The 27,846-nt window shown below is 55.2% G+C and overlaps 1 protein-coding gene across 2 annotated transcripts; it reads right to left on the bottom strand.

Annotated features, from left to right (window-relative positions):
* Positions 1 to 907: 907 nt before the first annotated feature.
* On the bottom strand, positions 908 to 24,961 carry LOC139678923 (START domain-containing protein 10-like). 2 transcript variants are annotated; one of them, XM_071570198.1, is made up of 6 exons: positions 24,653 to 24,961; positions 2,420 to 2,567; positions 2,213 to 2,316; positions 1,989 to 2,106; positions 1,679 to 1,731; positions 908 to 1,204 (listed from the first exon to the last, which is right to left on the bottom strand). In XM_071570198.1, exons 1-6 carry the CDS (start codon positions 24,686 to 24,688, stop codon positions 992 to 994), a joined length of 672 nt encoding a protein of 223 aa, XP_071426299.1. In that variant the 5' UTR covers positions 24,689 to 24,961; the 3' UTR covers positions 908 to 991. The 2 variants fall into 2 exon arrangements, with proteins under 2 accessions (XP_071426299.1, XP_071426298.1); XM_071570197.1 differs by lacking the exon at positions 24,653 to 24,961 and adding an exon at positions 5,474 to 5,638.
* Between the last annotated feature and the right edge of the window lie 2,885 nt (positions 24,962 to 27,846).

Below are 27,846 nucleotides of genomic sequence, written 5' to 3'. Positions count from 1 at the left end.
AGACCAACTTCCTGTTGGCTGGTGGGAGCTGCCTCATGCCCACACACGCTCACCCACATGCATGTGGGGCTGCAGAGCTGGTATCCATGTCTTCTGCCCTGCCATGGCCTGCTGAGGGTCACCCCAAGGTGCTGGGGATGCAGAGATGGACTAACTCTCCTGTGTGACCTGGATCAAGCACCTGGACTCCCTCTGGGTGGGCTTGGTGCCAACATCATCCCATGCCAGCCTGACGCTCTTGCATACACACCAATCCCTTTATTGTTGTGCCAGAAACCACAACAGTGGCAAACACCGAGGGAGTGGGGACACAGGCTGCCCGAGACCCCACTGCCAGGACAAGCCCGCCCAGAGACCACCTGGGGAAGGGGCCCTGAGAGCCATCTGGGCCAGAGACAGCCTGCAGAGGTGAGCCTGACACTCAGGAGAGGACCTGGGAGTGCTCCCTGAGGTGAGGGGCTCACACAAAGCGTGGTGGGGTTTGGTGACCTGCAGCGAGTCCAGCCTGACCTTGGGTGTGGCAGACCTTGGGCCAGAGTGGGTCAATCCAAGCCCTGTGCTGCTGCAAAGCCTGAGCAGAACCCCGACAGCTCCCCACTTCCAGATATTTGAGAGACACCCCTAGAAGGTCTTACAGTGGTAGAGACATATCTTGGTACCAGGAAAGCTCCTACACCCCATGAAGGGTTACCCCTCTCTCACTCTGCCCAGCCTGTCTTTGGGGCACCCACTCCCACTGCCAGCACTGCCTCGTATGGGGCCATCTCCATGGGCACAGGGGGGACTAGGGTGCCCATCCTCCCTCTTTCCAGCACTTGTTACTCGGATTCCCATGGGACAGTACCCCCCTGCCTGGGTAGGGGGGTCTATGATGAGAAGTTGGAGAGCAGATCTGACTATTGGGGGACACAGGGCCAAATTCCCACCCATGCCCCTGGCTGCCAAGCCTCGGTCATTAGGGGGTCCCCACACAAGAGCCTGTGGAGAGGGCTCAGGCCTCGTGGTCACTGGTGCTCAGGTGGTCCTCAGACAGCCCCGTCTCATCGATGTTCTCCAGAGAGTCAGCGTGTTGCACAGAGAGCTCGGCCAGGCTCACGCTGGGCAGGGTGTTCTGCTCTGGGTACACCCAGGGCTTGTATTCAGGGTCATGCTTGCGTTTCCACTCTGGGTACTTCAGCCCAGCCTTGTAGATCTTCTTCATGGCCTGTGGAAGAGCAGGACTGGGGATGGAGCTGCCCTGGGCTGTGGGCACAGCTCCCAGCTCCCCCACTGCTAGTTTTTGGGGGTGTTGGGAGGGCATAGGGGCCTGGCTTGGAGCACACAGCCCCAGCAGCATGCCCAGAGCACACTCAGTGTCACCCAGCACACATTCCATTTGCCACCCAGGATCCATCCTGTGAGCTCTGGATCACTCAGTACCCATTCTGTGAGCCCTGGGTCAGCCAGCACCCCTCCTGTGTGTCACTCAGGACACATCCTGTGAGTCCTGGATAGCCCAGTACCCACCCTGTGAGCTCTGGGTCACCTAGGACCTGTCCTGTGAACCGTGTGTTACCCAGCACCCATTCTGTGGGCCCTGGATCATCCACCACCCATCGTGCCCCTACCCGGGGGTAAATAAGGGGCAGCTCATCCCTGCTGCCTGTGCATTCCACCACCAGCCATGCACCCTGCTTACCTTTGGTGCCACAAACTGGGAGACACGGTTCACCACCCACTTTGGCAGCGACCCTGCAAGAGCCCAAAGCCCTGTCACTCAGGCAATCAGGGCCAGCCCCAGAGGAGGCATCAAAAGCCTGCATTGCTCTGTGCCAACCTGAGCAACACCAGGGCTGATGGCAGTAGTGCCCCAGGAGGAGACCCCATTTTTTCTTGGATTGTTCCCACTCTCCTGGGTGATGGAGAGCCATGATGGGGAAGCTTTGGGGGTACACTGGGACCCATCCCTGAGCAGGCAAAGTGCACCCTCCCCTCCCGCTGGCACTCACCACGAGGGTCCACCTGGGTGAGGTAATAGAGAACACAGGCACCGTCGCCGTTGGCCTTGATCAGGTAACCCGTCTGCAGGGACACGGCCCTCACAAAATCCTTCCGGGGTGGGTATTTCTGCAGAGAGATTCCAAGCCCCTCAGAGCCTGCCTGAGCCACTGCACAGCCCTGCCTGTGCCTGCTGGCACCACTGCCAGGGCTAGGGGCTGCTGGAGGGGCTCACCGGGTGCTTGACGCTGTAGTTGATGATCATGTAGTCATTGCCCAGGGGCAGCCAGGAGCGCAGGGTGACGAAATCCCGGTTCTTTAGGGGGCTCGGGCACTTCCCTGCAGACAGACCCAGTTACACCACAATCCCCACAGCCCCACACGGGCTCAAAGGGGTGTGGGATTGTGGAGGGGGACTTTCCAGGGGCTGGGGGCTGCTCACAGGAGTAATATCCAACGTCAGCGTTAACGGTGAGGCGCCCAATGTCGTAGGTCTCGATCATGTTGGAATCCCATTTCTTGCGGTAACTGGTGTCATGCAGCACATCATAGAGGGTCTCAGCAGGGACGTCCTTGCAGGAGATTCGGGTCTGTGGGGAGACAGGCAGGGGGTCAGCACTCACTCCCATGGCACAGAGCTTTAGACTGTCTCTGTGGGCAGTGGTGCGCCCCTGTGCTGCTGCTGTAAAGAATGTGTGCCATGGAGGATGCTCTGCACAAACGGTGCATGGCCCTGCTTCAGGACAGCCCAGGCAGAGCTCCTGGTCCTGTAGCTTAGAGTGGAGCTGGAAAGACCCTCTTCCCTCAAACAGAGATGCCTGGTGGTCCAGGCTTTGCAGACTCTGAGCCTTGCTCTGTACCCTCACCCTGTGTTCCTGCAGGGCAAGCAAAGGGATGCTCCTGCCCTGGCATGATGGTCTTTGGTGTGGGGTCCAGTCTGGGGAGGCAGGAGGGGGGCCCAGCTGTAACTGGAGCTGTGGAGCTGCCCACCCTCACCAGCTGGTGCATTATTGATGAAGACGACTACCCTGCTCCTCTCAATGCTGGGAGGAAGGAGATGTCATCTGCTCCTCGTTAGAGGCCTTGCATCTTTGATGAGGTGCTGTGTAATTGGAGATGGCCCTCTGAACGTGGCAGGTCCCATCAATCTCAGGCAAGCTTTCCCCGGTGGCCTGGGTGATGGTTTGTGCCCAGTGTGCTGGACTCGTGCCCAGGACAGGCTTGGAGATGTGCTGCAGTCTCCAGGGCACCGTGGAGGAGTGTGGGAGCACCCAGCCCCCTCCTCTGGCTCCCCCGCCCCAGCCACCCGCTCCCAGCTGGGTCAGGACGTGCTGCTGCTGCAGGGAGAGGGATGTTTCCAGCTGTAGGTGGAGCTCATAGCGCTTCTCGAAGCTCTGGTTATCACAGCAGGAGCATCTCAGCCTTGCACTCCCCAAGTTCCCCATTAAAGCCTGTCCACCACTCCCTCCAGCCTCGGATGGAGCAACAGCCCCATCTGTCCAGGCATAGCAGGTGGTCAGCTGGGGTGGTAAAACACAGAGCCCAAAACCATCCAAAGGGATTTCAGGTGGGAAAAATCCAAAGCTCCAACTGCTCAGTGATCTCTGGGTTAATTAACTCCCTCAGTTAATGGAAAGACTGCAGCTCTTCTGTCCCCAAGTCCCAGAGAGCTGTGCAGCTCAGCTCTCCCTCACGGACTGGGTGGCATCCTCCATCCCATATTTTGGGAAGAGTCTCTGGTCAGTGCTAACCCCTGTACCATGCCCAGACCCTCTTCAGGGTAGGGAAAAACACAGAAAGGAGGTATAACTTGCAATGAACCAGGCCTGACCTCCCTGGACATGCCTGGGTTCCCCTATCTGTGTGGCTCATGGGGGCAAGGGGGACATAACTGCACCCCCTCTTCCAGGCTGTGTGTTTGACCTTGGCTTCTCTCCAGGAGTTCCTGCCAGCCTGTCCTTCCAAGCCCATCCTGGTCACACCAAGCAGCAGCCACTTCTCCAGTCCAGATCTCAGCAATGTGGCAACACACAGATTATGGGAAACCCTGTCCAAGGCTGTGCTAAAGTCACAGTATAGGGCTCTCTTGGATCTGCCTGTACCCACACAGACAGTCTCTTGCTGGAGGGGGCAATCTGGCTGCTCAGTCATGATTTGCTCTTAGTAGGTCCCTGCTGCTGTCACCACTGCCCTTCTCCTTCAGGATATGGCTTCCAGGACGATGATCTCCATCTTCTTCCCAGGGAAGGAGGTGACACAGCAGTCCATAGTACCCTGGAGTTCCCTTTTGGGAGATAGATATGATGGGTGGCCTTTTCCCAGGTATCAGGGAGCTCCTGCAGGCACCAGGACTTTTCAAAGAGACGTTGGCCAGATCACCCAGCACCCCTGTGTATGTCCTCCCTGGCCCTGTGACTTGTGCATGCCCAACTGGCTAAGTGCTCCCTGATCCTGGTCCAGAAGCTCTTCCCTGGCTCATGGCAGCAATGAAATGTGTCTTGCAGGATACACCTGCTGCTCCTCCTCCTCACTTTGGCCCTGAAGGGCCTCCCTCCATGGCAGCACTGTGCGCCCAGCTCCTCCTGGTGCCTTTCCAGCTGGGAGTGCATAGGCTGGAGTGCAAGCACTTGAGATGTGCTGCTGGTTATTCTGTGTTCAGGAGACTGGTGCAAGAGCCTCCTACAGTGTGTTGTATCTCTCCTCACCACCTCCCCATGCCTTCCCTGCTCCTCAGGTCATGGTAACCCACCCCTAACACTCCCAGTCTCTCAATCAGGTGGTCTGCCCTTCCAGTTTTGGTGGATCCCAACCCTACCTAGCAGTCTGGATTCTTGGTGGCCAGAAAAGCCAGAGCCTGTGACACCCACCATGGAGCCAAGCATGGACCTGCAGGATGCTCCCACATGGAGTGCACCCTGTGCGCCCAGCATGCTGTAATCTCTGGCCGTGTAGATGAGAAATAAGGTGTAACAACAACCCAAGGGCTGGCTGAACCTTTTTAGTACCTCAGATTCATCTCCTGACAAGCTACAATCCTCCCGAGACAGCACATGAAGGCTCTTAAACTCTCTGAGAGGCTCCTCCAGTGAGGATATGAGGTGATGTGCCCCAGGATGGTGAGCCAGGGAAAGAACACCTGGGAGGCATCCCATCAGCCTGTCTCATGTCCGGGGGCTCCCTGCAAGGCTGTCTCCATAACGTAATTGATCTCAGGGCCTTCCCACCTGTGTCCGGATCAAGGGCAGCCGCAATGTGAGCCCGCATAGCAGGAGGCTGCCCTGGGCATCCCGGCAAGTTGAGAGGATAAAGCAGCAAGAGCCTGAGGAGCAGCTGGGGAAGCACCTCCGGGGGGGTCTAACCCTGCCAGCCCTGAAATTTGAGGCAGAAACACCCCCAGACAGCCTGGACTGTGACCCCAAGCATGGTCAGCACCCCAGGGACCCTCTGGAGCCACTGGGCACACAGCTGGGGCAGGGAAGATCGAGCGCCTGCTTACCTTGATTTTCTGCACGGTGCAGCTTTCCTCCTGGCCCTGACTCCACACGGTCACACCAGCCTTGTTATACCGACAGTGCCAGCCCTCCAGGCTCTCGCACTGATCCCTGAAGGAGCTGAAGTCGGAGTCATCCGGGATATAAACAATTTCCCCTCCTCTGGACATGGGGCTGAGCTGCTGGACCCCAGGTGTGGGCACTGACTGCAGGCAGGCTCCTTCTGCCTCACCTCCTGGGAAACCCGGCTATGCCCTTGAGCTCTGCCTCGCGGGGTGCCTGCTGCAGCTCACATCATCCTCCCAGCCCTGAGACTGTGCCCCTGGCGTGGGCACTGGTCAGCCAGGCACACCAGCGTGGGCACAGACCTCCAGCCACCCCGGCCACGCTGTGCCGCACGGAGCAGCAGGGGGAAGGCTCCTTCCCTGCAGTTGCTATCGCAGCTGCTGGGAGCTCAGATGTCTTCCCCGGCTGGCTCACCAGCATCACATTTCTCTCCGCTGGCTGTCAGCTCCTCTATTATTCAGCAGGTAGCAGTGCGCAGGTGGCTCGGCTTTCAGGGCAGAGCTGCCCTCGGCTCCCTGAGCCCCTCGTCCTGCTGCCCCTGCTCTCCCCTCACCGGTGCCCTGGCAATCTCTGTGCCTGACTTTGCAGCACCAGCTCACTGGGAGGATCAGCTGATGCCCGGAGAAGCAGCCAGGCCTGCCGGCACCGCGGCGGAAACAATTCAAGCGTGGGCCCTGGCATGCCTGGGATGGGGCCACGCTCCAGTGCACAGGACTTTGGCAGTCAAGGTGTCCTGAGAGTGTGGGGTGGGCTCCTGGCCTGGGGATGGGAAAGAATTTGCAGGTGAGAAGTTGCCCCCCACTGGGCTCAAGGTGGTGGGGAGGGACACCTGGGGGTCTTTATCCCTCCTGTTTGGAGCAGAAACACCACTAGCACAGGTGAAGTCACCCATGGCTTTAACCTGTCTTGAAGAATGGATTTGCCCACCTCACAGGTCCCACAGCTGTACCACCTCCCAGGGAAAAAACAGCCATTCTACCGCCCACCCTGAAGCTGCAATTAATGTTCCTTTTCCTTTGATACATCTGATGCCCTACCAAGAGAGACCAGCTCTATCAGCAATGCACTGGCCTTCCAGGTAGCTGGTAAATCCCAAGCCACCACTCCTGTAGCCCCAGGTCCTAGTCCTGCCAGCATCATCTGCTCACTCTCCAGCTCCTCTGCCTCACCCTGAAATGGGAAGGCCACTCTGGACACACCACCTAGCTGGGGGTTCCCTGGAGGTGCACAGAGGGGACAGGCGGGTGGCCACACTCCTCCTCAAGGTGCAGTTTGTCCCATTTGTTCAGTTGCTTGTCCAGAACCCTATCCAGGACCTTGTTCAGTCTCAGATCAGTCCCTTGGTTCCCAGTCTAGGTGAAACCTGAGGTTATCTTGCCCATCTTCTTGATATCCCCAAGGCTTTTTGACCTAAATTTTGGATTTCTTGGGCTCCACATGGACTGAGGGTCAGCCATTTGCACATCCCTTCCCCCAGGTTTAGCCTCAGCTGCAAGATGAGGGCGTACTTACCCCCTCATCCAGCCCTGTGATGAGGATGGGGAACAGCCCCAGTACTCACCCTGGGGTCCCGCACTTAAGACCAGCATCAGCTGGGATAAAACTCATGGAAGGGACAGCAGGGAGACAGCTGGAGAGCTGCAACTGCTCCCAGGGCCTTGCCTGGGGAGGAAGGCTGCCTGCACTGCCTGTTCTGCTCCTCTAGGCACACTGGATCATAGTGGGGCCATGTGTTTCCAAGCTTGGGAAGCTCTGGGTGCCAGAGACAGACATGCCAAGTGCCACGCTTGGCTAAAGAGCTGCCGCAGTGGGCAGGGAGTGGTAGATCTGGAGCTGGAAAGACCTTGGGGTGGCCTTGGGGCTGCAGAGCAGAGAACAAGGGTGACCAGACAGATTTATGGCCTAGAGGGAGTGACACCATTGCTGTAGGGTGCCATGGGGTGCACAGAAGTGTGTGTGAGCCTGTGCCCATCCCTGTGGCCATGTGCAAGCAGGGACAGTGACCCCAGTCCTGCAGGAGCCAGACACAGCCTGAAGAGGCCATGTGTGTGTGTGGGAGAAAGACCTGATCCTGGAGGTTTGTGGCCTCAAAGTGTGTCCATGGGGTGAAAGAAGAGAGGACACTGCAGTCCCAGGGATGCAGGAGCTCCGATTGGCTCTGTGGGAAGGAGCAGGCTACTTGTAAAGTGTCACTGAAGTGGAACCAGCCCTGACTGGCCACATTTCTCTCTGTGCCTGAGAGACAGAAGCATTTCTCTCCCTGGCTGGACATCCTGGAAATTTGAATGGAAAGCTCTTCTGCAGCAGCCCCTGGGACCAGCGATCAAGCTGGTAAACAATGTAGCTATCCAAGAGCTTGCTGGTCACCATCACATGCCCCCTGCAAGCCACCAGCTGAGCTGAGCTGGGTTCCCATGACCCACTTGGAAGCCCTCAGGGCTCAAACCAAACCCATTTAACACTGCCCTTGGCTCTTTTGGATCCAAGGTCTGGATCTGGGGGATGCTACTGGGAGCCTGCGCACTGGGAGAAGAGAGGAAGGTGAACGTAGCAAATGCGAAGCCGCACCTTAGTGTGACCTTGGCTCTGTCACAGCTTGTTTAACTTCTCTTCATTGACTGTGGACCTCTTGGAGTGAGTCCAAAGAAGGCCACAGAGATGCTCCAAGAGCTGGAGCCTCTCTGCCATGGAGACAGTCTGAGAGAGCTGGGATTGTTCAGCCTGGAGAATAGAGACCTAAGGGGTGACCTTAGACTGGTTTCCTGTGCCTAAAGGGGCTCCAAGAGAGCTGGAGAGGGACTTGGGACAATGGCTTGGAGTGACAGAACAAAAAGGAATGCCTTCCCATTGCCAGAGGGCAGGGATAGATGGGATATTGGGAGGAATTTCTTCCTTGTGAATGTGGGGAGGCCCTGGCACAGGTTGCCCAAAGAAGCTGTGGCTGCCCCATCCCTGGAGTGTTCAAAGCCTGGCTAGATGGGGCTTGGAACAACCTGGGCTGGTGGAAGGTGTCCCTGCCTATAGCAGGGGCATGGAACAAGTGGAGCTTTAAGGTCCCTTCCAACCCAAACTGTTGTGGGATTATGATGATTCTTTGATCTGAGGAACAATTTTTTGATGTACATCCAAGGTATGACAGCCTTGTTCTTCCCATCCTCTGTGGAGGAAGTGTCAGGAGCTCAGCAGTCGAGAGGGAGGAAATAAGGGATGTGTCTCTGGAGACATTATAGCGTTCACCTTAGCAAGGCCTGAGCCTGGGGGAGATGGACCTTATAAGCTTGTTTTGCAGGATTTTGTTAGCAGAGAGTTGGATGGTGAGTCCCCATTGCGTGGTGCCTTCCAGACCCTGCTTTTGGGGCTGGCTGAAGCTGCACCCTGTGGATAGAGGTAGTGGCTCATCACACCTGGTTTAGTGGGTCACTGGCTTTCCTTGGCTGTGGGATGCTGGCAGCTCATGGTGGCCCCATGACTGGCACAGAGCTCCATTCCCTGGGCTGACAGGGAGCATGCAGCTTCCTGCTCTTGGCCACACAGTGTGAGGGTAGTGGAGATGACATGGGTCACTGTCACACCAGCAGCCCCAGGGATCCCTGTGTGTCCCATAGCCATCAGCTTCATGGATGGAGCCTCTCCAGAGCCTGGTGGGTCTGGTTAGGGTATGGCAAGGAGGACTCAACTCCCATCCTGTCTCTGTCTGACTTACTGGTCCCTTTCTCCTTCTCCTCCTGTTTTCATTCTCCAGGTCAAATTTCTAAACCCTCCAAGTGTGTTTTGCAGACTCCAGAGCTGGGATGTGGGATTTACATGCTGGGAGTGGGGTTGCAGGGCATTGCATGTGGGTATTCACAGCTCCATTAATGAGCTTGGATGCCTCAGCATGACAGGCTTCCAGCCCCTACAGAGCTGGAGAAGAACATCCAATCCCCTCTGCAGCGACCACTCCTGCTCCTCTGAGAATCAACTTTGAAAGCCTTTGTAAGTTGAAATGAAAAATGTTTTTTCTACAGAAAATTGTTCTGCTTTGGCTTTGCATGAACCACAACACTGGCTTCCCTCAGATCCTTGTTCCATCAAGGTTTATCTCCTGGGGAATGAACAAGAGAGTTAGGTGGAAATGCTAAAGATGGGCTGAGAGTTTCTTGTCCCAGAGAAACCCAGCTGGAATAATCGGGAGGATTACAGCTGCCACACAGCATCTGGAGGTGGTGGCTGGGAGGTGAGGATGGTCCCAGAATGGGAGCAGGAAGGTGATAAGTACCTGAGAGACATCAGGGCATGTTCTGGCTGGGCTACCTCACCTTTGAGGGACAGTGAAAGGCAGGAAAGACAGGGAAAAGTGGGATCCTGACTCAGGAGTGGTGCAAGGCATCAAATACCCTGGGGTTGCAGGGACCCCTGGGGAGACTACAGAACCTCAGGCCTACAGGGACCTTTGAGTGCCAGGTGTGGTCCCAGAGTCCCAGAACTTCAGGAACTGCCCTGGAGTGCCAGAGCTGCAGGGGTCCACAGGGTCTGCAGTGAGATCCCAGAGCTGCAGAGACACCTGGGGCCACAATGAGACCCCAAAGTCCCAAAGTTACAGGGACTCCCAAGATCCTAGGGAGACTCCAGAGCCACAGTGAGACCCCCAGAGCCCTGGGGCTACAGAGACTCACATGACAGGAGTGGGGAGGGGGCAGTGATGAGACACCAGAGCTCTGGTGAGCCCCAGAGCTGCAGGCACCCCTGGGGTGCCAGGAGAGATCACAGAGTCCCAGGGTTACAAGGATCCATGAGTGCCTGGAGAGACCCCAGTGCCTTGGGGCTGCAGGGACTCCCAAATGCCTGGAGACCATCCAGAGCCGTGGGGCTGTAGGGACCCCTGGGTGCCTGGAAAGAGCCCAGAGTCCCAGGGCTGGAGGACTCCCTTCTGTCTGAGACACCCCAGAGTCCTGGGACTGCAGGGACCCCCAGATGCCTGGAGAGATCCCAGAGCTCCAGGGCTGCAGGGACCTCTGGGTGCCTGGAGAGACCTCAGAGCCTCGGGGCTGAAGGACCCCCAGATGCCTGTTAGACTCCAGAGCATAGGGGCTGCAGGGACTCCCAGCTGTCTGGAGAGATCCCAGAACCCCAGTGAGACCCCACAGCCCTCGAACCTCCCAATCATGACCCCATCCAACACAACTGAATTCAAACACACCTACAAGCCCCTCGGGCAGTGCCACCCCATTCCGCACAGGAGAACAATGTCGCCCACATAGATGACATTACCAGGCCACTGCTACCGTGCACAGGGACTGCTGCCGCTCACCCCGCGTGTGCAGTCTGGTGTTCACCCACTGGGTGTCACGCGTGCTCCACGGACGGCAGCGACAGCGACGGAGAGGGAGACAGACAGGGCCAGCACCGGGAACTGTCAGGGAAAGGTACAAGCCGAGAGACAGAGAGAAGCCCCGAAGTGTCGCCCTGCTCCACGCTGATGCCACCAGCTCGTCCACGGAGGTGGAGGTGGTGGCTGGGGCTGTGTCTGACCTGGGTTCCCCACACCAACGCCAGGCAGGTGCTGGCTGTACCCCGATGTGTCCTCCTAGGGTGACATCGGGGGTGGCTCTGCACCCCTGGGCTCAGTGTCCCCTGCTGCACCACACGGACAGCTCAGTCTTGCCAGCTCAAGGGGGTTCGGGGATCATTTTGCACCTCAGTTTCAGGCTCAGTATTACTGGTCCCAGTTAAGGGTCCCCAGGACAGTGGGCGTGCTGGGGGGATGCTCCTCTCATTGCCAAGGAGCTCAAAGAGGGCATCCCTCCGTGAATTTTACCATTAAGGAGAGAATGGGATGAAGCCCCAGAAAATTCCTTTTCATTCTTGCTCCCACCTGGCATTAGCATTGCACCCTCCTGCTCCTGGCAGGGTGCCTGAGCCCTCCCAGTGAGGGGTACAAGCCAGGGTCAGCATGGACATCCTGCACCCAGGATCACCAGCTTTAACCTGGAGTTTTTTCTGACACTTTGGGGTTTTCTGGTGTCAGGGAAAAATGTGTGTGTGTGTTTGGGTTGCTCCCCACAGTCCTTATTGGAGCTGAGACTCAGCACAGTCAGGGTATCCAGCACTGCTGGGTCCCTTCCCTGTTCCCAGGTCTCATCCCTAGCACCTCTTTGTGAGGGGATGGGCAGGGGCAACACCAACCCCTTGGCAAAGGCAGGGAGGGAGCATGGAGCATCCATCTGTCAAAGTTCAGTGGCACTGGTGGCAAAGCACAAGAAGTGGTTGGGGCAGGCTGCCAGGCACATTCCCAGGGGCTGGCATAGCTGACAGAGGCATGGAGAGGTGGGGTGAGGGTCCCCTGCTCACCCACACCATGAACTTTGGGCTCAGCCCTGCCCTCACAAAACCTGGTGAAAGGCCATGTATGGGGTGGACTCCCTGGGGTGAAGAGAGTAGTGTCCCACAGCAGCTCTGACCCATTGCAGGTGGGTCAGAAGGTCCTGTGGGTGGTGTGACTTCATGTATTAGAGGGTTGGAACAAAACGGTCTGTGAGATCCCTTCCAACCCAAATCATGCTATGATACACATTCCGTGTACCCCTCTGCCACTTCTCTGTGTCCTACAACTGGGGTCATATCAGGGCAGGATCCTGCCCCAGGATGCTCCTGCAGCATCCCACATATCCATGTAACATTCCTACACAGGACACTTCACAGTGACACAGGTGTGTGATGCACAGCATGGAAAAGGCAGCACCCTGGGGCAAGCACATCTGTGGGCACACCCATGGAGCAGCGATATGTTCATGGGATCCTGCCACACACAGGGACATCCAGCAGACACTTGTGGCTCCTCCACTAGTGGCATGGAATCCACAACTGACACAGAGACCACATGTCTGCACATGAGTGTTACCCGCCCACACGTATGTCAGCACATGCAGCTGGCAGACACACATCCCATGGCTCCAACTGGGTTCTGGGGCAGCCAACAGTTACTGAGTACTCCCTTATCCCTGGACATACCTCCAGGGGTGCAAATGTGCTCTAGGGGTGTGCAGACACACCTGTGCACACACTGCAGATGCTTTGGTGTGTATTTGCTGCTCATCAAAGGCCTCTCCTTAACTTTTCCACCACCCCTCTATGCTGCTCATTTTCAGCTGAATCCTTTTCCTCATGTCGTCTCATGTCACCCCTTTCTTGCCCTGGAGCATCTCTCCTGCCTGCTGCTATCCTGGAACCCTGCACCACCATGCTCCCCAAACTCCTGCTCTACTCCCCCACACAATTCCCAGCCTGGCAGACAGGGATGAGACACCAGAAGCCCCATGACTGCCAGGCCAGGGCTTGCTTGCACAGTGCCCCAGCCGGGCATCAGGATGATTTAAAAGGACTGTGAAAAATGTGGTTATTTTTTCCCCTTTCAGCTGCAAGTCAATACTCAGAGAAGGATGTTTAATTATCTTTGTCACCCTCCTAAATCTCTTTATGAGAAGGTTTGGCTGCAAATCTCCACATCATTTCAGAGTTATTGGCTAGTGCAGTGCACAGCGACACAGTAAATTAGCCGGTCGGAGCAGGCGTGGGTGCTCCCGCCACTGCCTGTGGCTGGTCCCCCTCATCCTGGGGCTGTGACAAAGTGGCAGCAGCAGGGAACACCCTTGACAGTTCAGGAGTTAGGGCTGGTGTCCCCTCTGGTTGTGAGCACCACCTGGTTGTCATGGCATACTACATGCCCCATCCCTGGGGACTTGGCATCTCCGGTGGGTTGCCAGGACCAAGCAGGTTCCAGGGGACATGGGACAGCCAGGGCCACCCCAGGGTGACCTCCTGCCCCAAGAGGTCCATTGTTCTCACTGTGTGACACCCCTAACACCTCCTTCCAGATACTCTTCCTAATCCTGAAGCCACTCTGCTCAGACCCAGGGCTGTGGTTACCCAGTGCCCACTACCTCCACAGCTGGCAGGATCCCCCCAGGGTGACCCAGTATCAACCCCTGGCTGAGGGACGGACTAGGATGAGGCTGAGGCATCTAGAGATGACAGGTCCACCTAGATGCTCTGAGCCCCCCAAAATCCCCATCCTTTGAAGGCAGACAGGAGAGCGAGTGGGCGGGCTGAGATCCAATGCTGTGTCCTGGTGTCATTCCCAGGGCAGGACACACCATGGGTGCAGGGCTGGGTGGGCCAGTGAAGGGCAGGGATGGAGAGCAAGCACAAAAAGTGGGATGCAGCTCGGCACCCATCAGCATCCCGGGAGGCAGCACCCAGCACCTACCATGTCCTAACACCTCCCCACCCCCCCCCACCCCCCCGTTCTCATGCAAAAGCAGCAGAGCCGGGGCTGGGCTGGAGGACTGAGATACGCCAGAACGAAATACCACCTTCCCGATAATGCCTTTTATTGGACTAGGTGACACGCAGGCTTTAGGGGGATAGCGGGAGAATCCTCTCGGCTCATCCGCAGAAAGGATTTCCACAGCCCTCCCGGCGGCTTGTCAGCGCTCGGCGCCGAGTCCCTGAAGAGTTATTACCTCCCGACGCAGGGCTCTGTCTGCTGGGAGCTCAGCGGCGTCCCTGCCCTTCTTTGCTGCTTAGAAAGATTACGCCGCCTTGGAATAAGCTCCGTGGAGCGCTGCTGCCGTCGCATCAGACAGGGGCTAATCAGAAAATTAGCAGGGAAAGAAAACTTTGTGGCAGCAACTTATCTCCGGCGCGGGCGCGTTGTCGCTCTGGCTGCCGCTGCTCCCGGTTCTCCCACAGCTCCCGTTCCTACCGCGCCCAGCCCCGGCCCTCGGGGCAAAACTTCCTTGGACTGCAGCGATGAAACCTGGTACAAATGTCAGGTATAAGGGGGGGTGTGCACACACACGTGTGTGTTTCAGCGTGTTAGTGCAGTGTGTGCATATTGGGGGTGGTCCCGAGCAGGGCTAAGGGTTGGACTTGGTGATCCTTGTGAGTCCCTTCCAACTGAGAATATTCTGTGATTCTGTGCTTGGCATAGGCATTTGTGCACCTGAGTGCACACATAGACCTGCACTTAACAAGTCTGGACCTGCACATGCATTGTACAATCCTAGAATCCAACAATGTTTTGGGTTGGAAGGGATCTTAAAGACCATCTAGTTTCAACCCCCTGCCACGGGAAGGGACATCTTCCACCAGCCCAGGTTGCTCCAAGCCCTGTCCAACCTGGCCTTGAACACTTCCAGGGATGAGGCAGCCACAGCTTCTCTGGGCAACCTGTGCCAGGGCCTGCCCACCCTCACAGGGAAGAAATTCTTCCTTATATCTCATCTAACCCTGCCCTGTGAAGTCATTCCCTCTTGTCCTGTCACTCCAGGCCCAAATCTCTCTCCATCCTTCTTTCACGGTCCTGTAGACACTGGAAGGCCACTATTAGATAACCCTAAAGCTTCCCTTCTCCAGTCTGAACAATCCAGCTCTCCCAGCCTTTCCTCTCAGCAGAGCTGCTCCATCCTCTGATCATCTTGGTGCCCCCTCTGAACTCACTCCAACAGCTCCATTTCCTTCCTGTGCTGACCCCAGGGCTGGAGGGAGCACTACAGGTGGATTCTCATCTGAGGGGGCAGAATCTCCCCTGCCCTGCTGCCCATGCTGTGGGACCAGCCCAGGGCACGCGGGGTTCTGGGCTGGGTCATGTCCAGCCTCTCCCCCACCAGCACCCCCAAGTCCTTCTCCCCGGGGCTGCTCCATCTGCTCATCCCCAGCCTGGATTGATTCTGGGGGTTGCCCCAACCCAGGTGCAGCTCCAGCACTTTGTCTTGTTAAACCTCATGTGATTCCATTTCTTGAGCTTGTCCAGGTCCCTCTGGATGGCCCCATCCTTCAGGTGTGTCAACCACACCTGCCCACCTGAAGGACACATGTGAACGCATGTGCATACAGTTACACGTGGCCACATATGGACACCTGGGGACTCTCCCATCCCTGTCTGCGTGATGTGTCCCATGTTGTGCCATCAATGCTGTGCCCACTCAGGACAGAAGTGGTGTCTGTTCTGTGCTGGCATGACATGAGTCCCCACACCACAGTGACATCCTGGGGAGCAGTGCTGGGCACCCGTGGGTGTTCCCAGTGCCATCCCATCCTTGTGCCATGGGGGGCAGGAGCTGTGGGGGGTGCAGGGATCAGCACAGGGTGATTAAAATGCGCTGTTCATGTTATTTCAGCCGAAGCATCAGGGAGTGTTACAGGGCACTGAGCTAGAAAATGGCATTTACAGAACTCACGTCCTGCCATCCCCAGCCCCGGCCTTTGCAGACTTCATTAGTGCCATGTAGGCATGGGCATGTTCAGTGGGGGGACACGCAGCTGGGTGTGGTCCTCAGCCTCACAGCCTCTATGTGAGACACCAAACACAGCCAGAGGGGGGGCAAGGGACCCCTCCTCACTGTCCTCAGTCCTGCAGAGCCTCTGCGGGACTCCAGACAAGGCCAGAGGAGAGGGGAGGGGCCACCACCACTGTCCCCTGTCCTGTAGCCCTTCCCTGGGCCCCCAAACACAGCCAGAGGGGGAGAACAGGGACCTCTCCCCACCACATGCAGCCCTTCAGCCCCTCTGTGGGGCCCCAAATGCAGCCACATCTCAGTTTGGGTGCTCTCAGTAGGATGGGGCTCAGCTCTGTGGCACAGAGGTGTTGGTGTGTCTCGGTTTGAGGGGAAAAACCAAAATGTTTTACCCACAAGCAGGGGAGGGGCCTCCTCCTCAATAATCACACCACTCTTTATCAAATTTAAGAAAAGGAATTTTAATACAAGAAGGATAACTGCTATATATATATATATATATGTAAACAGACTAGTGCAACCCACTTCCCCAACACCATAAGAGGAAAAAAAAAAAACAACAACAAAACCCAGCAGGTTTTCCTCCGGGAGAAAAGGTTATACTTAAGTGTCCTTGTCACAGCCCGCTGGCTGCAGAGTGAGTTTCAGTCCCTCTCCAGCGAAACAGACGAGCAGTGGGCTTTCAGATGGACTCAGTCTCTTTCCCTTGTGTTCCCCGTCCAAGAAGCAGAAAAGGTACGAGCGACCAGCAGCAAATCCAAGGCAGGTAGCAGCACGGCAGGAAAAAGTAATCCGAAGTAGGCAGCGGCAAGACAGCCAGGGAAAACCCCAGCAGTAACCAGCAGGGCAGCCTGCCTCCTTGGAGCCCCCACTCCCCCGTTCCGCCGAGCCAAGACTGAGGAGAATATCCAAAAAAAAAACCAAAAGAGACAAACCTGCCCCCACCCCAGCGATCACAGTTAACTACTTCTTTTGTCAACCGCTGGCCTGGGCAGTTAAGTGGCAGGGGAGAGAATTTACATAATAATCCCAAACTACAACATTATCCACCCCTAAATTCTCTTCCATGCCGATACTCTACATTAAACTTAAATTTTCTTTCAAATAATTAAGTGTTTACAAATACAGTAATATGAGTCGTTTACCCAGAGATAAGTTCCCCTTGAGGTACACATCGTGTCTCTCCATCTTCCTGCATCACCCACCAGGTGGAACCAGATCCTTGAGCAAAGACAACCCCACGAATGGGTTTGCCTTTGCCTGAGGCAGGGTTGATCCAGACTGTTTTCCCTAGCATACCTCTCAGGTGTATTACAGGGACTTTGTCTCCATCTACAGTGTGAAGGGGTTCTGATTGGGCAGGGCCGGCTCGATTGACAGAGCCTCTAGTGTTGACTAGCCATGTAGCCTTTGCTAAGTGTTGATCCCAGTGTTTGAAAGTCCCTCCACCCAACGCCTTTAAAGTGGTTTTCAACAGTCCATTACACCGCTCAACTTTCCCGGCAGCTGGTGCATGGTAGGGGATATGATACACCCACTCAATGCCATGTTCTCTCGCCCAGGTAGCAACTAAGCTGTTTTTGAAATGAGTTCCATTATCTGACTCAATTCGTTCTGGGGTGCCATGTCGCCACAGCACTTGTTTTTCCAGGCCTAGGATGGTGTTCCGAGCAGTGGCGTGAGGCACTGGGTGTGTCTCCAGCCACCCTGTGGTTGCTTCCACCATGGTGAGCACATAGCGCTTGCCTTGGCGGGTCTGTGGCAGTGTGATGTAGTCAACCTGCCAGGCCTCCCCGTACTTATACTTATCCCAGCGTCCACCATACCACAGGGGCTTCACTCTCTTAGCCTGCTTAATGGCAGCACATGTCTCACAGTTGTGGATAACCTGAGAGATAATGTCCATGGTTAAATCCACCCCTCGGTCTCGTGCCCATTTATAAGTGGCATCTCTGCCCTGATGGCCCGAGGCATCATGGGCCCATCGAGCCAAGAACAGCTCTCCCTTGTGCTGCCAGTCCAGATCTGTCTGTGATACTTTCACTTGCGCAGCTCGGTCTGCCTGTTGGTTGTTGAGATGTTCCTCATTGGCCCGATTTTTGGGCACGTGTGCGTCTACGTGGCGGACTCTCACAATCAGCTTCTCTACTCGGGTGGCAATATCTTGCCATATATCGGCAGCCCAGATGGGTTTCCCTCTGCGTTTCCAATTGGTTTTCTTCCATCGGTCTAACCATCCCCAGAGAGCATTGGCCACCATCCATGAGTCGGTGTAGAGGTAAAGCTTTGGCCATTTCTCTCGTTCAGCAATGTCCAGGGCCAACTGCACGGCTTTAAGCTCTGCAAACTGACTCGACCCACCTTCTCCTTCAGTAGCTTCTGCAACTTGTCGTGTGGGACTCCATACAGCTGCTTTCCATTTGCGATTAGTCCCTACAATGCGACAGGAGCCATCGGTGAAGAGGGCGTAGCGTATTTCCTCTTTTGGCAATTGATTGTATGGTGGAGCTTCTTCCGCACGTGTCACCTGCTCTTCCTCTTCATCTGCTAGACCAAAATTTTCACCTTCAGGCCAGTTTGTGATGATTTCCAGGATCCCAGGGCGATTTGATTTTCCTATACGGGCGCGCTGCGTAATCAGGGCAATCCACTTGCTCCAGGTGGCATCAGTGGCGTGATGTGTAGAGGCAGCCTGTCCTGACAACATCCACTTCAGCACTGGTAGTCGAGGTGCCAGAAACAGCTGTGCTTCTGTGCCAATCACCTCTGAGGCGGCTTGGACTCCTTCATAGGCGGCTAGGATCTCTTTCTCTGTGGGGGTATAGTTGGCTTCAGATCCTCTGTAGCCTCGGCTCCAGAATCCAAGTGGTCGGCCTCGAGTCTCACCAGGCACCTTCTGCCAAAGGCTCCAAGACAGGCCATTATTCCCGGCGGCGGAGTAGAGCATGTTCTGTACGTCTGGTCCTGTCCTGACTGGTCCAAGGGCTACAGCCTGAGCAATCTCATGCTTGATCTGGTCAAAGGCTTGTTGCTGCTCAGGGCCCCAGTGGAAATCATTCTTCTTACGGGTTACCAAGTAGAGAGGGCTTACGATCTGACTGTATGCTGGGATATGCATCCTCCAGAACCCTATGGCACCCAGGAAGGCTTGTGTTTCCTTTTTGCTGGTAGGTGGAGACATTGCTGTGATCTTATTGATGACTTCTGTTGGAATCTGACGGCGTCCATCCTGCCACTTCACTCCCAGGAACTGGATCTCTTGGGCTGGTCCCTTAACCTTACTCCGTTTGATGGCAAAGCCAGCTCCCAAAAGGATCTGGATGATTTTCTCTCCTTTCTGAAAAACCTCTTCTGCTGTGTCCCCCCACACAATGATGTCATCAATGTATTGCAGGTGTTCTGGAGCCTCACCCTTCTCCAGTGCAGTCTGGATCAGTCCATGACAGATGGTGGGACTGTGTTTCCACCCCTGGGGTAGTCGGTTCCAGGTGTACTGCACGCCCCTCCAGGTGAAAGCAAACTGTGGCCTGCACTCTGGTGCCAGAGGAATGGAGAAGAACGCATTAGCAATGTCAATAGTGGCATACCACTTTGCTGCCCTGGACTCCAGTTCATACTGGAGCTCCAGCATGTCCGGCACAGCGGCACTCAGCGGTGGGGTAACTTCATTCAAGCCACGATAGTCCACAGTCAATCTCCATTCTCCATCAGACTTATGCACAGGCCAGATGGGGCTGTTGAAGGGTGAGTGGGTTTTGCTGACCACCCCTTGGCTCTCCAGTTCACGGATCATCTTATGGATGGGGATCACAGCATCACGGTTCGTTCGGTATTGCCGACGGTGCACTGTCGTGGTGGCAATTGGCACTTGCTGTTCCTCAACTTTCAACAGTCCAACAGCAGAAGGACTTTCTGAGAGACCTGGCAATGAGTTCAATTGTTCAATCCCTTCTGTCTGTACAGTGGCTATTCCAAAAGCCCATCTATGCCCCTTTGGGTCCTTAAAATATCCATTCCTGAGGTAGTCAATGCCCAGGATACATGGGGCGGCTGGACCAGTCACAATGGGGTGTTTCTGCCAATCTCTCCCTGTCAAGCTCACTTCAGCTTCTAGCACAGTCAACTCTTGAGATCCCCCTGTCACCCCAGAAATAGAAATAGTTTCTGAGCCCACATGTCCTGATGGCATTAATGTGCATTGAGCGCCAGTATCAACCAAAGCCTTATACTTTTGTGGGTCTGATGTACCAGGCCATCGAATCCACACAGTCCAATAGACACGGTTGTCCCGTGCCTCTACCTGGCTAGAGGCAGGGCCCCTCTAACACTGATCCTGGTCATAGCGGTCAGAACCTTTTCTCGATGAGTACACCTGGGAGGTGCCCTCCTGTGGGTCAGATTCTTGCCCGTGGGAAACTGGGACTGCACTTACTCTCACTGACCTTCTTCCATTCTCCTTCAGTTCTTGTACTCGGGCTGCAAGGGCACGGGTGGGTTTCCCATCCCACCGTCCCATGTCTTCTCCATGTTTGGCCAGGAAGTACCACATCTCAGTTCGTGAGGTCTGTCCACTTCCTCTGGCTGGGGGGCGTCTGGCTCTGACTTCAGAGGTTCTCATTCGCACTGGTGCCACTTGGAGACTTTCCCTAATTTCCTCTCTGATCGCTTTTACCTCTGCAGGCAGCGTCTTGAGACTCTCAACCAATGTCTCTACAGCAGAAATACGGGCCTGCATTGGGCTGTGGGTCATGCTTTCATATATCCGGAGCTTATTTGCTACTGCGCCCACTGTTTCATGGTTCTCTTCCCTATACATGGATGCCAGGAAATCGGTGTATTCAGCTGGCCCCGAGCGTGAAAGGTCCCACCACATATGTGGTGTGCATCTGACCTTGTCAGGGTCATTATTGGCTTGCCCACCTCTTCCAAAAAGCACGTCCATCATTGCCATCTCCCTCAGACGTAAAATTCCTTCTTCCATCGTCTTCCAAGTCTTCCTAATATGATGTTCCTGCAGGATTTCTCTATAAACAAACTTCTCTCTTACACTCGTTAGAAGTCGTGCCCAGAGTGAAAGGGGCTTTGATTCCCTCACGAACACCTGTTCAATAGCCACGTCCTGGGCCAGAGCCCCCAAAAACCTGGCTTCAGCACCATCCAGTTGTAAGGTTTCACCCATAAGGTCCCAAACTCGGATCAACCAAGTCAGGATGGGCTCACCCAGGTGTCGAGCAATGTCTTTCCGCAAACTACGGAGATTATCAAATGACAATGACTCAGTGATAATCTCAGGCTCTGGGTCTGCTTGCTGTGGAGGTGCAGCAGCCCCCTCATCGTCTGCTGGATGGTCTAATTTGGTCTTATATTTCCTTTTCTGAATAGGGGCAACTTCCATAGGCTTGGCCTGTCCTCCTGGTTTAGCCTCATCCTTTTCTCCCTTCACTGTGGCATCAGGGGTTTTATTCTCTCGCTTTTCCCCCTTCACTGGGCTAGGTTTCTGAATGCATTCTGGAAAAACCCTGGCCCTACCTTCAAACATTCTGTAAGCTGCAGGGATACAACCCTGCAGAAAAACCATAAAGAGCAAGATATCTCTGGCATCCAGGGAGAATTTAAACATCTCAAAAGCTGTTGTAGCAGACTTGAATGGGGAATGGACAAAGGGTTGGGAGAAGAGATTCCCCTTTGTTCCTTCCCAAGGGTCCGTACTATTATCACTGAATCCCCAGAGGTAGCAGCTTAGGTTGCGGCAGGAAAACAGCCTGGAGAGCACCACCCACATGACATCCAAAGGCATCGAATTCATGGCACCATAAATCCAGAGTAAGAACTCAATAATAATTGCGGCTATTTGAGTTTTGCTCATTGATTTGTTGATAAGACTTAAACCTGCCGCTCCTTTTGGCATGAATTTGTACCAACAAAAAGCCAATATATTATACAGGATGGTCCTGATGAACTCTAAGCTCAAGACCCACATGGTGCCACAAAATAGCAGTTATCCTTCTTTGTTTACAAGCCCCACACGTTGGGCGCCAAGAAATGTCTCGGTTTGAGGGGAAAAACCAAAATGTTTTACCCACAAGCAGGGGAGGGGCCTCCTCCTCAATAATCACACCACTCTTTATCAAATTTAAGAAAAGGAATTTTAATACAAGAAGGATAACTGCTATATATATATATATATATGTAAACAGACTAGTGCAACCCACTTCCCCAACACCATAAGAGGAAAAAAAAAAAACAACAACAAAACCCAGCAGGTTTTCCTCCGGGAGAAAAGGTTATACTTAAGTGTCCTTGTCACAGCCCGCTGGCTGCAGAGTGAGTTTCAGTCCCTCTCCAGCGAAACAGACGAGCAGTGGGCTTTCAGATGGACTCAGTCTCTTTCCCTTGTGTTCCCCGTCCAAGAAGCAGAAAAGGTACGAGCGACCAGCAGCAAATCCAAGGCAGGTAGCAGCACGGCAGGAAAAAGTAATCCGAAGTAGGCAGCGGCAAGACAGCCAGGGAAAACCCCAGCAGTAACCAGCAGGGCAGCCTGCCTCCTTGGAGCCCCCACTCCCCCGTTCCGCCGAGCCAAGACTGAGGAGAATATCCAAAAAAAAAAACCAAAAGAGACAAACCTGCCCCCACCCCAGCGATCACAGTTAACTACTTCTTTTGTCAACCGCTGGCCTGGGCAGTTAAGTGGCAGGGGAGAGAATTTACATAATAATCCCAAACTACAACATGGTGGCACTGAAGACAGGGGTACAAGGACTGTGCTGGGACCCCCGTGCCCCCTCCATGGTGCTGGGCAATACCAGTAGCTCCACTTGGCCATGGCCACATCACATTTTGGATACAGCAGGTCCAGCCGTAGCAACAGTTACTACGATTCTCTTTTCCCATTCCCTTTTCTCAGCATCTTCCCAAGGCAGCTCTGGTGCTGCCGGGGATGAGTTTACAGGCAATTAAAGCTCATTAATTGTGCACAGAAGCAACAGAAACCCCGCGGCAATGTGTGTGTGTGTGGGTGAGTCCCACAGGGGACAGAGTCAGACCCAGCCATCCCTGCCTCATCCAGGAAATGTAGGGGGTGAGTGAGGGCCTGCGTCCACCTGGGGTGATGCTGGGCTGAGTTTGTCTCAGGGATTGTGGGTGATGGGGGATGACCATGGACACTGTGATGGATCTCTTCTGTTCTGAGTCCCCATGTGAACATTAACCCAGGCACAGAATGCTGCCAACAGCAAACTGAGGGGCTGAGGGGCTAAGAGGGTCAAGCTTCTCTCTTCTAGGGGTACCAGCCCCATATTCCTCCCTACAGCCCAGTGCTGTGCCACGGGGATGAATTCAGCTCTGCCCTCAGCAGGCAAGAACAGAGAGGGGTGTTGCTTGAGGCTCTCTGAGCAGGTGTCTGAGCAGGGCTGGCCAGGGAAGAGACTGAGCTGCTGCTCCTGAGCTAGGAAGAACAATAGCATTTGGTAGCAGGAGGAGAAAAACCTTCTCCCAGATTGAAATGATGCTTTGATTTGGAGCAGATGCAGGAGATAAGGGAGGAAGCAGGTACCCACATGGATATGGCACAGGGCCAGCCGCCAGCCTGCTCCTGGTTCCTCGCTGCAGGGAAGGGGAGAGTCTCTGGAGCCAGCTGGTGCTCAGCTTCCTGCTGTCCTGCCTGCTCCAGGGCTGCTGGGATACCCACGGGCTGCCCTGGCAGGCAGCGATGCTGAGGCTGTTATGGGAGCAGGTGGAGGACACAGCGGTGCCAGTGCAGGGAACAGGAGTGGCTGAAGGATGGAGCGGTTCCTGCGATGCACCTGGCTGCTGGATACAGGATGTCAGATCCAGTCCTGGGTGTCAGGGTGTGATCAGGAGATCCCACAGAATTCCTTGGGGGATGAGCAGCTATCCCCTGTTGGTTAGGGGTCTCTGGCAGGGGGGATTCATGCGGAGGGTGCTCTGCCATACTGGCAGGAGCTGCGAGCTCAGGATTTATTCTGCCCGGAGGGATGTGGGACTGTGTGTGTGTGAGGATGAGCCCCGTGCCCCATGAGCTGCTGCAGGACCAGCACAAGAGGTGCAATGAGGATTCCCCCTCCTCTTCCTCTTCTTCCTTCACCACCAGCACTTGTAGCAGGGCCCAGCAAGACAAGCCACAGCTCTACCAGGCTGAGGCCAAGGGCGCAGCTCAAAATAAAGACTAATCATGCTGCTGCTGCTATTCCATGCCCCTGCCCTCCTGCCTGCAGAGAGGTTGGTGTGTGTGGAGCTGGGTTCCGAGGTGCTGACAGAGATGCTCGGGGGCAAACTGCTGTCAGCAGGAGATGGAGAATGGCTCGGCAGGGCCTGACCCTGTGCCAACTCTCCCTCTCTTCCTCTAGTTCTCCCTCTTTCCTGCAGGGCCATGGCAGAGGCTGGTGTGGGGAGCAGGAGGATGCAGGAGGGGTGTGGAGTTGTCCACAGCTGGGTCTGGACTAGAGTATGCAAGAATGTCCTGCCATGTGAGGGAGGGAGAAGAAAGCACTCGCCTGCCCTTTGGAAACTCCAAAATTCCCCCAGCAAGACCTGCAGAGGGTCATCACCCACCTCCAAGTGAGTACAAGGCTTTTCCTCACTAAAACCAACTCCCAATATGGAGAGGTGGCCATGCCCTCATTCCTGAGAAGGGATGCAGCATAGTGGGAAGGGATGCAGAGATCACACAGCTTCCCTGCCAGGCTGCAGGCACCCACCCAACCCCACATCCCTCCATTGCCCCACCATGTTCTGCCCCAGCACCAGGCAAGACAGGACTGGCAGGGGGCTGCTCCCTGACCCCCGGGACACAGGTTGGGGGGTGGCAGGATGAATACTTACATGTGCCAGAGAATTGGGGCACCCGGGACTCCTCATGGAGATGGGAAGAGGTCCGTCCTGCCTCTCACCCTGGCTCGGTGGTAGGCAGCACCAGCGCCAGTGGAAGATGCTTGGCCCACTTTAACCCTTTCCCTGGCACCGTGTGATTGCCAGCGGGCTGGGTCCCCGCGCCCCCCGCCCTCTGCGGCGGATCCGGCGGGAGGCAATCGGCAGGCGCACGCTGCGGAGCGGCGCTTTTCTTCTCTAATCTTCTTATTTCATTTTAGCATTTACAATACACCCAGCCGGTAATCCTGACATCAAACACGCCACGCGCACTTTCAAGCTGCACCGACGTCAGGCTGCGTGAGCGCTGGCAGGAGCTGGCAGCTCCGACGTCTCCAGATAACATGCAGGAGAAAGACAAGGAAAGCTGCTCCGCCAGCAGGATGAGCAGGCACCGGGCTCCATATCCTCCAGAACCCCTTGGCTACCCACAAGATGACTCTCGGGGTTTCAAGGTCTCGCTGTGAGCGTGCCCTGGGTGCAAGACCCAGGGCTGGAATGAGTTGGGTGCCAGTTGTTCAGGGCAGGCTTTCTCTCTAGTGAGACACTGGAGTTGAAGTTACTCAAGGTGGCAGCCCAGGGGGCAGGGGCTGAGCTGAGGGACCCTGCTGGTGCCCACTATTCCACCTTCCTCCCCGCTGGAACTGTGTGGGCCTCCGGGCAATCCCAACAGTGAAATGTGCTGGAGACTCTTCCCAGCTGTCACCTCACCAGAGCATCATTTGGTGACCAGGCATGGCAGCTGGACTTTGCCTGGGGTTATCTGGGGCACCCATCTGGAATGTTGGGATGTGCCCCCTCCCCAGTGGGAGGGCAGGCAGGGACACCTGCATGCTTGGGGTGGGTTGAGACAGTATCTGATACCCAGTATCCATAGGCATCATCCATGTGGGACAGCCAGTGATGCTCAAGAGTCCCTATTGCCCTGTCACTGGCTCTTCTCTGATGGATACCAGCTGCTGGGATAGAAATTCCTGAGGGTGGTGGGGCCCTGGCACAGGTTGTCCAGAGAAGCTGTGGCTGCCCCATCCCTGGAATTCCCCAAGGAGCTGAAATGCTCATCAGGGCTGAATTGAGGAGAGGTGAATGAAGGGCAGAGAAAGGGAGAAAAGCCTGAGAAATCATTAATCCACTCTCAGGCCTTGGTGATGATGGGATTCCTGCTTGGCTCCCCCTCATGGATGGTTCCTGGGAGCATCATTGAAGCTCAGGAAGGCTTTGACATGGCAGAGCACCCTGATGTCCTGTGCCAGAATGGTGTCCTGTGCCAGGATGATGTCCTGTGCCCATGCAGCTTTCCCATCCTCTTCCTCAGCCCATGCAGGAGGAATGAGACCAGCAAACACATGCTCTGCCCACTGCTGGTAGTGCGAGGGAATATGAGGAATGAGAAGGAGGAGAAGAAGGGGAATGACTCGTGTCCCAGTGCAAACCTCAATCCCCGTCAGCCTCTTCCTCAGTGCCAGATGGGCACTTGCTGGGAGGTCGCAGTGAGAGGTCACCCCCCACGAAACAGTCTCAAATCTAATCCATGTCTTGATATTTGGGATTTAATCAGCACTAAATAAGTAGCTTTTTTCCCCCTTTCTTTCTTTTTAAGACAGAGAAGAGCTGAGGCTCAATAGGAATTAATTTGCCTAATTAGTGTCTTTGGGAAGCTCTCCCTCCTGCGCATGCCCTGGCAGGGAGATTCCAGGGCCTGGGGAGTGAAGGCTGTGCCTGGTGGGGTGATGCCCAATAACCTGCTTGCCCCTCTTCCTGCTGGTACAGACAGCTCTGCCCTGTGCCCACAGGATCCAACTAGGATGCAGCTGTAGAGCATCAGAGGATACCCATCACCATAGTGGCACCCACCAGCCCCATGGGGGTTGGCCACAGTGGGCACAGCGGGGGGGGACTGGCCGGGGGGCTGCAGGAGCGGGTGCCTGACAGGGAAGATGAATGGTTTTAATCACTCCGCTTACAGGGCACCATCTGAAGTTTCGTGTAAGTTATGATAGCGACAGTTTGCACGAAAATTGTATTTCCAGGCTTCATTGACTGGCTTAATGAGAATCTTTACGTGTCAGATATTAAATTAAGAAATTAAAGAGCTGTTTCGGTGTGTATAGACTCCTTCCCTCGCACTGAGCTGCTTCTTCCAGATCAATCAGGAACGCGCCTCTAGAAAAGATGGGAGAAGCCTTTGATTTTCTGTCACCAGGGAAGTGAATCTAATACACGTTGGCACCTAATTCATGTTTTATTAAAAGGCATGAGGTGGATGCTGCCGGCCCCCTCCTCTGCCCGCTGCCCTCTCTCTACCTGCACTGCTCCAGGAGGAGGGAGCATCCCCAGCTCCAGCATCCTTGGCTTCCCGTGCTGCCTGGCTGTCATACTGTGTCCCAAATGGCAGCATCCTCAGACTGAGGGGATGCCAAGCACTGAGAGGGTGCAAGACACTGGCTCTGCTAGCCAGAGATTAAGGTCAATTCAGAAAAAGCCACGTGGGAATCACTACATTAGAAAATATTGCTGCTCTCCTGTGTTGCCATCCCTGCTTTCATTTCTGTATTGGCTGAGTTTGACCTGAATTCCCTGATCCTTTTGGTCTTCCCTCAGATTTTGCTGAGAGCAGGTACTCAGCCAACAACTCACCAGCTGGTGGGGAATGGAGAAGATGTCACAACCATGGGAGGGACTCAGACGGCTGGAGGACATGGAGCATGCCATGATGATGGACAGGCTCCTGGGCACGGTGAGCTGGATAAGGGCGGAGAATCAATTCCACAGACAGTGGAGATAAAAACCTGGGACAGGGACCCCAGGGATAAATGTCCCAGGGCATGGGTATCCAGGGGCAACTGTGATCAATGTCCCTGTGTGAGGACATCCAGGAATATCAGGGATAAATGCCCCTGGATGAAGGCATCTGGGGACATTAGAGATAAATGCTCCTGGATGCCCTCATCCAGGGACACCAGGGATAAATCCCTCCATTCAGAGGCATGCAGGGACATTGAAGATAACCCTAGGGGCAGGGCCATACTGGGAGAGTGCAGATAAGTTGGGGACACCAGTCACCTCTCAGGGAGAGAGTCCAGATGGGATGTGTCTGTGTTTTCTGATCCACCTGGTCCCTGTCATGGAGGAGGAACCTGGGGATACAG

The sequence above is a fragment of the Pithys albifrons genome, chromosome 15 (genome assembly GCF_047495875.1).
Source record: "Pithys albifrons albifrons isolate INPA30051 chromosome 15, PitAlb_v1, whole genome shotgun sequence".
Lineage (NCBI taxonomy): Eukaryota > Metazoa > Chordata > Aves > Passeriformes > Thamnophilidae > Pithys > Pithys albifrons.
This window is presented reverse-complemented; position numbering and strand designations above follow the sequence as displayed.

Excerpts from the sequence above, each read along its gene's own strand:
- LOC139678923 (XM_071570197.1), bottom strand. The coding sequence starts at position 5,638 with ATGTCCAGAGGAGGGGAAATTGTTTATATCCCGGATGACTCCGACTTC. Across the intron at positions 2,568-5,473 it reads GCACCGTGCAGAAAATCAAG|ACCCGAATCTCCTGCAAGGA; the intron begins GTAAGCAGGCGC and ends GTCTCCCCACAG. Across the intron at positions 2,107-2,212 it reads ACTACAGCGTCAAGCACCCG|AAATACCCACCCCGGAAGGA; the intron begins GTGAGCCCCTCC and ends ATCTCTCTGCAG.